We start from the raw sequence: 9194 nt of genomic DNA on the forward strand, positions 1-9194 counted from the left end.
AAGGGGGGCGAAAGCCAGCCCGGCTGACGCGCGGTCGTGGGCAGAATTTCTGTTTCCGAATCCCTCCACGGCGGTGGGGATGGGGAAACGACGGCAGCGTTGAGCGTTGAAAGGCATGCAGAAGGCAGGCGGCCGGGCGCGTGAGGCCAAGCTAGCTAGGCTTAGTCCGCACGCTGAGGAAAAAAACAGCGGTGGGTCGGGAACGGGAAGGGAGCAAAAGGCTCACACGGTCGCCGCGCAGGTCACAGCACGCCCATGCCATGCCATTGTGCATGCATGGCGGACACTGGCTGGGTCCGGCCGTGTCCAGTCGGAGGAGACGAGGCCAGCCGGAAGCGGCATGCTGCGACCTGCGAGGCGGGGCCGGCCGGGGCGCGTGCGTGCGTGCGAATGCGGTGTGCTTTTGTCGCTCTTTTCCGAGACTCCCCGCAGTTAACACACAGTCCGCGCCCCGCTTTTCCGCGCCTGGAAAACGACGACGCAGGCGCGGTGGGCGCCGGCCGGCCATGCCTGGGCCACCGTCGTGTGTGTCCTGCTGCTCGCGCTCTGGGGCTGCCTGCCTACCGGACCGGCTTTCCGCTGCAGGGAATGTAGGTCGGTCGGCTCGGCTGCTTCTCGATCGCTCCGAGTCACGCCGCATACACACTTCTGTACTACTACTTCGCGGTTTCTTGCATTTTGCTAGCAGCAGGAGTAGATCTTTGCCAAAAAAAAAAAGTAGTAGTAGATCGAATAGAACCAGTGAAATGGGGATTCGAAAACACAATGCATGCCATTGCCGACTGCACGGGGCTCCCAACTTAGCCGTCATGATTACCTTCGTTTCTACGCTGCAAACATGTTCGGGAAATCTTAAACGCGCCATCGTTTACGCGCAAACTGCCTGCAGGCTGCAGCCGCCCAAGCCGAGCCGGGCTCTCCCTCTTCGTATTGCCCATGGATCTCAACTCTCAAGGCCTAGTGGATCGAAACCCTCTCGGACCGGACGTGGCCCAGGCATGAAGGCCCAGAGCCGCATGGGCCTGAAACCTCGGCCTCACAGCGCATCCCCCGGTCGTCCTCGTGCCCCTTCCCCGCCGGAACCGATCCCCTCCGCCGCGCTCTCGCACCACCTCCGTCTCTCGACCCCGCCCCCGGCAGGGCACACCTGTCCTCGAAGCCAGGCGCCGCTCGACAACCCGCGATGGCTGAGAACGCAGCGGCTGACCCCACCTCCGCGCGTCCTCGCGGAAGGGGCCCAAGGACGGATGCGATCGCGGCGCCGCTCGGCTCACAGGTCCTGTGAGTCTTCCAATTCGATTCGAACTCTGAACATGTTAATGCTAGTTTCATTCACGTCGCATGCTCCGATCCACCCATTTAATTTTAGTTTTGTGACGCAGCGCACTGCTATCATGTTGAATCCGAAACCCATCATGTATTCATGTCCACCTAGATGCACAGAAACAGAGAGCTTGTGCACATGAAGTCTAGCCACTTGGTCAGTTTCAGAAACAAATTCGCACGGCAGTGAGCAACCTTGTCGGTGACAGTAGCAGACTTTTAGAGCAAGAATCATTTCTCATTTCTTAAAAAACATAATACTCCCTCTGTCCAACAAAAAATGTCTCAAGTTTGTCAAAATTTGGATGTATCTAGACATGACTTAGTGTATAGATGCATTCAAATTTAGTCAAAGTTGAGACATCCTTTGAGGGAGTAAATCCTTTTAAGGGTTGATGCAAATAAAAAACATGATACTAACAAGTAACAAACTAGGCACGTTACCAGTGAGAAACCACAGGTTCATAGACCTAAGCAACAAGGTAATGACTAATGAGTGTCACAACGTTACAAAGCACACTAGTACACATGCACAGCAAGCATATACACTCCATGGTGTTTCGAAACCCAAGAAGAACACGCTCAAGGAACAATCATACACCCTTAATTTACACAGGCAAATGAAATCTAATCATGGATATGTCTTTGGTTATGGCCTCCTTTCTCCATGTCTGCCAGTTATGCATTTAGGAGTTAGGACCACCTTTGGCTTGGTTATGGCCTCCTTTCTCCTTCCTGTCAGAATCCTCTTGAGCAAGTTAGTGTTCCCCTTCTGCTTGCTCGGGACAACGGCGAGTGCTACTACCTTCACAGCAGCTTCATTCTTGCAATTACCACTCAAACTATACGGTTTTGTGGGCCGAACCACTTGCATTGGGTGAGCACCGCATGATTCCAGATCATCACCTGCCCCGTCAGCAGAGAATTTTCTTTCATGCGCTGACCTTGGTTCTGAGCATATGATCTCCTTGGTCTTTGGAGAGTCGAGGTAATCACACCCTCCATCATCCTCAGCCAGCATCTCATTTAGTGACTGAGACTGAGGTTTACGCTCGGGCTGAACTGAAGTATGTGCTGCCTTGTCAGAAAAGGTCGTATCCTTTGGAGATGCAAGTGATTTCAGTTGCTTTCCCAGGTTTAAGATAGTCTCCTGACACTCGATGAGCTTCTCTGATGCCGTCGAGACCTCCAGCTGCTGTATGAACAAGAGGACAAAGTGTTAAATGGAGAACACTTGAAAGGTAAATGCCAAATGAAGGTAATACGCATGGACTAAGGAGCCTTCAAAGTATCCAATAAAAAATAAAGCAGGGTATAATCATGAAAACACAAAAGAGCAATCTGATTGAATGGGTTAAATCACTTATTTCAGCATACTGTAGTCTAAAAAGTTGTCCAATTCACGTCATATGGATGCTTTCTTGTAATACAAAATGACACATATTTAGGTGTGTGTTTGAGAAGAAGAAAAACGATGCCCAATTCTGTCCATCAGTTTCATGACACAAGGCACAGTCTAGATGATCTCATCGCAAATTTGTGGCACACAAACAAAAAGGCTAACGTAAATTGAAAATATGTCTTTGCTTTTTCCAAAAGAAACAAGGAATACAGCATAGAATATAAAAGCAGCCTTTAAAAAGGAATGTCAGGAAATAAGATAATGTGGATCTTACCATGTTTAGATTCTGTTCTTCATTCCTGGAAACACACTTTGGGCCTTCTGTAGTAGAGTAACTGCTCCCTTTAATGATGCCCTTGTTCACCTCATAGCTAGAGATTGGTTCGTGTTTGCCAAGTTCACTCATTGTTTTTTCACCATAAACACCATTTGCTATCATTTTTCCTGTTTCCTTCAATGCATTTAGTTCTGCTCGCAAACTAGAAGATTTTCCTTCAGATTCCTGAAATTTAGTGACTGATAGTTCATTTCTTATATTGTTTGTGTCATCGTCTGCTTTAATTCCAATGTCCATGAGGCTTGATGCAGAAACTAATGATGTCTCCGCCCTGTTTGGGGTGCTGGTTTCATCCATGCCACTTGCGTTCTGGACACCTGTTTGCCTGGTCGCAACAGCGTCAAGCCCACTAGCGCTGCTATCTAACTCAAAATGCTTTATGATAGTTTCCCTCATGTCTGATACATCCCGGAGTGAAAAGCAGTGGTTGATTATCCAGTCTAGTGTGAGGTTTACTTCAAGAACAAATCTTTCGACATGGGTATTCCCATACAGAAGCTCATTGCATACAAGAATGAAGTTTTGTAGTACACAAGTAAGTTCTGATGTTTTCCACAAGAAGGCGTGAGCAAAATAACCATTTATTTCCCTAGAGTTATCACCCATATTGCCACCAGATTCCACGAGCTTGCCACTATAATCATTTGAAGATCTCTGGATAACTCCCTCAACAAGTTCAACTAACCTCAGGAGTTCCTTCTCAATCTTGTATTGTTGAACTTTATTAGTTGTTTCGTTGGGACCATTAGCTGGAACCAGCTCTTTACCTGCTGATTCTATTGCCTCTCTCTTTACAACATATGATTTTGAAGGTTTGTCATCACATACCATTGCTAGCCTTTCTATTTCTTCAAAGTCATCCATGAAACTTAAGTCTGAAACTCCTGTGCTCTTACAACTTCCCTTCTTGAAATGCTCAAGTTCAGAAATTAAGGCTGACGCCCATGAACCTGAACAGCTTGTGTTATCTTCATTGCAATACTCAGAGATAGATGAAAGAGGGTTCTCTGACACTGCAGGACTTCTTTTTACTAGTTCTGTGGCCGCCCGATCGCTTGATAAGTCTTGAAGTTGAGCTTCAAGTTGCGAAATTTTAATGGTTGAGCGAGCAAGCATAGTACGGGAAAACTGAAGTTCACCATCCTTTCTAGAAAGTGATTCCTTCATGGTTCTATTTTCATCTTCCTTCAGATGTAGCCTTGCAAGCAATGAAGAATTTACATGCGATGCATCAGAAGAGTTCTGTACTGTATCAAATGAATTGAATGGTGTCGTGGCATTAAACCTTCCCATCCTTGTATGTGTTTTATTGTTGCTCAGTGTTTCAACTTCACTTCTCATTTTAGTAATGGCAGCAGGTCCCGGCAGCCTTTTACGTACCATTGCACGTAACCTCTTGCATTCTTCCTCAAGCTTTGCAATCTTCCTTACGTTTTCAAGATGTTGTTTATGGGCAGCATCAGCAGATTTGATATTAAACTTCCTTTCCTCACTCCGAATATCAAGTTGCTTCTGGAGCATGCAAACCTCGTATCTAAGAGAAGAATTGGATCTCTCTGCTGACTCTAGCTTTACCACAAGGTCCTTGATGTCTGACTCTTTCACTGCATCTGATTCAGTTAACTCTAAGATGACATTCTCTTTCCCCGAGATGATTTCAGAAAGTTTGCTACATTCAGCATCCAAGCTAGCAATTATTTTTTCTTTCTCCGCTACATATTTTTCCAGCTTCTGAACTTTATCCTGCTCACCAGAAATCATTTTAGCAGTGTCATTTTTTAATAGCTCCTTCTCTACCATTATAACATTTAGAGCCTCATCAAGCTGGCAGATCCTTCGCTCAACTATGGCTTTCTGATGTAGAGTGTCATCAAGTTCTGTCTTGATAGCTATAGCTTCAGCTTCCGCTTTCTCCCAACCTAGAATATTCGTATAAAAAAAACATCTGTTCAGAAATTTAATATATGCATACATACATGAGGCAATTTTACTTCTAGGACAAATCATATATCCTACTACTGTGAACCAAGAACATCTACGGGGATGAGAGTTAACTGAATAGAGTAGTACCTAAGATGGCTTCTTCAGCTACTTTTGCTTGCTTGGCCAGAATAACCTCCTTCTCAAAGCATTCAGCATGAGCAAATGAAAGTTGTTCTGTTAAGGCTTGCAATGATCTCTCTAACCGTACAATCTTCTCCTTCAAGGAAAAAATGTTAATTAATACTGTATAAGCTTTATATAAATCTAAATATGTAGATGATGTACCTCTTCTTCCCTCTCTGATATATTGGATTTATTCTTTGCTAATACTGTCCTTTCTGATGTTTTCTTTCTCCAAAGCCATGTTTTATGGTCCATGATGGATGCTCAGTTTTTACCAATAATCAGTGATATACAAGACTCTGAAATTAAAAGTAAGTATTAGTGATGCATATTTATATCAAATCATATACAGGGTTGAGTCCAGGTAAAACATCTGCTAGGGAGCTAACTGGGGAAAAGAATCACAAAAATAGTTATCAATTCAATCCAGGTTTTACCAATAGCCCATGATGTACAAGACTCTGGAAATTAAAAGTAGATGAAGTATTAGTGATGCTTATTTATATCAAATCATATACAGGGTCGAATCCAGGTAAAGCATCTGCTAGGGCGCTAATTGGGGGAAAGAATCAAAAAATTGTTATCAATTCAACTTTGCAAACTTCTTCCTGTATCGATGTGATATTATTTTTTTCACTAAGCTTCGTATGATTCTTCAATTCTGAAATTTCCGTTCTTCAGCACTTTGTTACCAATTGATAGTTCGGAGAACTAAAGCACACATCTATGTCATGTTTTTTAGTACAAATTTGCAATCATCGTAACTAAATGACCGTGCAAAATTAACAGTTTGTTCTTCTGCCAGCTGCAATGTCCTTCACTTTTACTGTTGAAAAAGGAGCCACAGGTTATGTTGAGGTGAGGTGACCCTCTATCGCCTATGCTCTTCATTCTTGCCATGGAACTGCTTCGTTGTCTCTTTGACAAGGCCACGGAGGAAAATCTATTGTCGCCTCTGAGTTCAAGTTTTGCAAGATTGCGTATGAGTTTTTATGCCGACGATGCTGCCCTTTTCATCAACCCTGTCAAAGATGAAGTTTCTGTTGTTCAGAGGCTGCTTAGCATTTTTGGAGACATCTCTGGTCTGAAAACGAGCTTTCAGAAATGTGTGGCTTATGCAGTCCAAGGCAGGAATTTGGATTTGGATGAGCTCCTAGCGGATTTTGCTGGCATTCGTAGTTCTCTTCCCTGCAAGTACTTGGGTCTACCACTAGGCACTCGTAAGCCTAGAAGGGTGGATGTGCAGCCCTTGATTGATAAAATTGCTGGAAGGCTTAAATCGCGGAAGGGCAAGTTGCTGTCGCGGGCAGGTCGGCTGGTGCTAATTAATTCTGTCATTACGGCCTCTGCAACTTATTTCCTCACCTCTTTTCGGCCTGATAAATGGGCAATCAAGAAGGTTGACAGGTTAAGAAGGAATTTCTTGTGGGTTGGGGAAGAAGAGGCGAGGGGGGGAAAATGCATGGTCAATTGGAAATCTGTTTGTGTTCCAAAGAAGTATGGTGGCCTGGGCATCAAGGATATTACTATTTTCAGTCGAGCTTTGAGATTAAGATGGTTGTGGCAAAAATGGTTGCCGGATGACAGGCCTTCTAAGGGGGCGATGATCCCCTGTGATGATGAGGATTTGGCTGTGTTTCAGTCTTGCTCTGAGATTTACCTTGGGAATGGGCGTTCTACCAGTTTTTGGACTGACAAGTGGCTTGGAGGGGAAGCCCCATGTGTTTTAGCTCCTCAATTATTTGCTATCGCTCGAGGAAAGAAGATCTCTGTCAATACTGCGATCATTCAGCGGAAGTGGATGCGAGGTCTCCAGGCTATAAATACTGAAGAACAAGCATTGGCTTACATCGCGCTATGGGAGAAGCTCCAGGCTGTTGAGTTAACCGAGGATGAGGATGTTATTTCGTGGACTAGAGGCCCTTCCACGGTGTACTCGGCCAAATCGGCATACCATTTCCATTTCCTGAGCAGAATTCCGCAGCCTCATTTGGAGAAAGTTTGGCATATAAAATCTGAGGGGAAGATTCAGTTCTTCTTGTGGCTCTTATTGCGCAATCGTTTGTGGACTGCTGACAGACTGCTTGCTAGGCAATGGGATCACAATGACAAGTGCCTCTTGTGTGATCAGGTTCTTGAGTCTGCGGATCATCTTCTGCTCAAATGTCCTTATGCGAAAGAGGTCTGGCATCTGGGAAGTTTCGGTGGCTCACATGCTGTGCAGGCCGCAAGAAAACACTCAATTAAGGCTTGGTGGAATAAATTATCTCAGGTTCCGAAGAGCAATCTGATGGCACAAAAAGACATTACTCTGGCTGCTTATGTCGTGTGGAACATTTGGAAAGAGAGAAACCGAAGAATTTTTTAAAACAAGAGCCTCACACCTCTCAATCTCTGGTGTTTGATTAAGGAGGAGAATGATGAGTTCTGTAGGGCGTTTGGCAGATAGCTTTATGTGTGTATAGCCGAGTCGCTGATCTGTTTGCGACATCGGGTGTTTTATTTGTCCTTTATTTTTTGGCCTAGGCCGTTGTATTTGTCGTGTTGACTCTCTTCTTAATGCAATGACAGAACTCCTTTCTTTCCCGTAAAAAAAAGGTTATGTTGAGGTTTGCTCCCATCGATACCCAGTGCACCCACCACCTACCGCAAAAGGTTAGACTGTTAACCTAATGCACTATATTTCCTTTCAGAAGAGTTAATTATAGCCGAATTAGCAATCTTTGCGTCTTTGAGAACTCCATTTGTGGCCGTCCACTAGCATTGATCCAGAAGTGCGATAAACCTACCAATGAAGCCTTTTAGCACCGGTAGGTACATGGAACATCTAAATATGTGAGGAGGCACTGCATGGAGTACGTTGTCCCAGAAGTCAGAATTGGTAAAAGTATTGTAAACAGAGCATAAAAGGTAGTGCTTCTCCTTTGTCTCCACAATATTACTTGTACTAGACAGGCAAATTTATGTGATAAGGATGACACCTAAAGCAAGTACTTTTTTCGACAACTACAACTCAACCGTCGTAACCCATTAATGAAGCAATCTTGCTAATTGGGAATGTGTACGCCTCTTTCCGCAGATTGGCTACACAAGTCCCAGGCAAAGAACTCAGCAAGGATGGGAAGGGATGATACCAAGACGTAAGAAAGGAAGAAGCCACAAACAGGTAACCAGAACCCCACTAGAAATTATCCACACACAAAATTGACTTGTGCTTCCAAGCAGGAGAAGAAGTTGGTGTAGCAGCTACCAGCAACTAATTGTAAGCAAGTGCAGTGAAGCAACTAAGCCAAAAACATCGCCATCTTAGTACCTCCAAACCCATGACCCCGAGCTCCAAGATATCCCCATCGTTTTCCCCCAACCACCAAACAAGGATTGAGAAAGATTATCCAAAGAACAAGGGTGACATGGAAGAGGAAAAGGAAGAGATTTCAAGAACACAAGAAAAGCTAGCTGGTAGTGAGGTGAGGTGAGCTGAACTGACCTCCAGTCCAGTGACAGTGGCTGGTGGCTCTCTGCTGCGGCTTACCAAGAATGAACTGCTGGTGCTGGTGGCTCACCTGTGAGTCTGTGAGGCTGTGGAATGTGAGGGCATCTATGGAAGGAAGGGAAGTGAGAGAGTAGCCGAGTAGTTGAGGACAAGGACAGAATGGTACTGGAAGAGAGAAAAAGTTACGCGGGTGTAAGGACAACTGGACAAGGCTTTTTCTGTGGGTCATTGGGCATAGTCTGGGGCTCCCTAGCAGGAAAAAGAAAAGGTGTTTGTACGTCCTTGAAATGACACAGTTGCTGTAGGATAGAAAAAATATCACTGCGATTTTGCGGAACCTGTGATCCAGGTTGATTTAGCACGAGGCTGCTTTGCTGCACAGGGAGCATTTAAGTGTCGGCGGTGGCGCCGTGGCGGTGGATGTGAGAGTTGCGTGCAACACAGTGTAGCTCTCCATTGATTGGTGTTGATCTTCCTCCATGAGTCTGCTCTAGGAGTGTCTTGTTTTGGGTCATCTGATGCCATTTTGATCT

General features: G+C 45.1%; 1 protein-coding gene across 3 annotated transcripts; it reads right to left on the bottom strand.

Moving 5' to 3' along the window:
• Nucleotides 1-1737: 1737 nt before the first annotated feature.
• On the bottom strand, nt 1738-8981 carry LOC100833348 (filament-like plant protein 7). Of its 3 annotated transcripts, none has more exons than XM_014895997.2 (5): nt 8656-8981; nt 5331-5467; nt 5133-5256; nt 3000-4981; nt 1738-2518 (listed from the first exon to the last, which is right to left on the bottom strand). In XM_014895997.2, exons 2-5 carry the CDS (start codon nt 5421-5423, stop codon nt 1973-1975), a joined length of 2745 nt encoding a protein of 914 aa, XP_014751483.1. In that variant the 5' UTR covers nt 5424-5467; nt 8656-8981; the 3' UTR covers nt 1738-1972. The 3 variants fall into 3 exon arrangements, with proteins under 3 accessions (XP_014751483.1, XP_003580689.1, XP_014751482.1); XM_003580641.4 differs by having other exon boundaries at nt 5133-5262; nt 8656-8977; XM_014895996.2 differs by lacking the exon at nt 8656-8981 and adding an exon at nt 8482-8634 and having other exon boundaries at nt 5133-5262.
• Between the last annotated feature and the right edge of the window lie 213 nt (nt 8982-9194).

Source organism: Brachypodium distachyon, chromosome 5 (assembly GCF_000005505.3).
Source record: "Brachypodium distachyon strain Bd21 chromosome 5, Brachypodium_distachyon_v3.0, whole genome shotgun sequence".
Classification (NCBI taxonomy): domain Eukaryota; kingdom Viridiplantae; phylum Streptophyta; class Magnoliopsida; order Poales; family Poaceae; genus Brachypodium; species Brachypodium distachyon.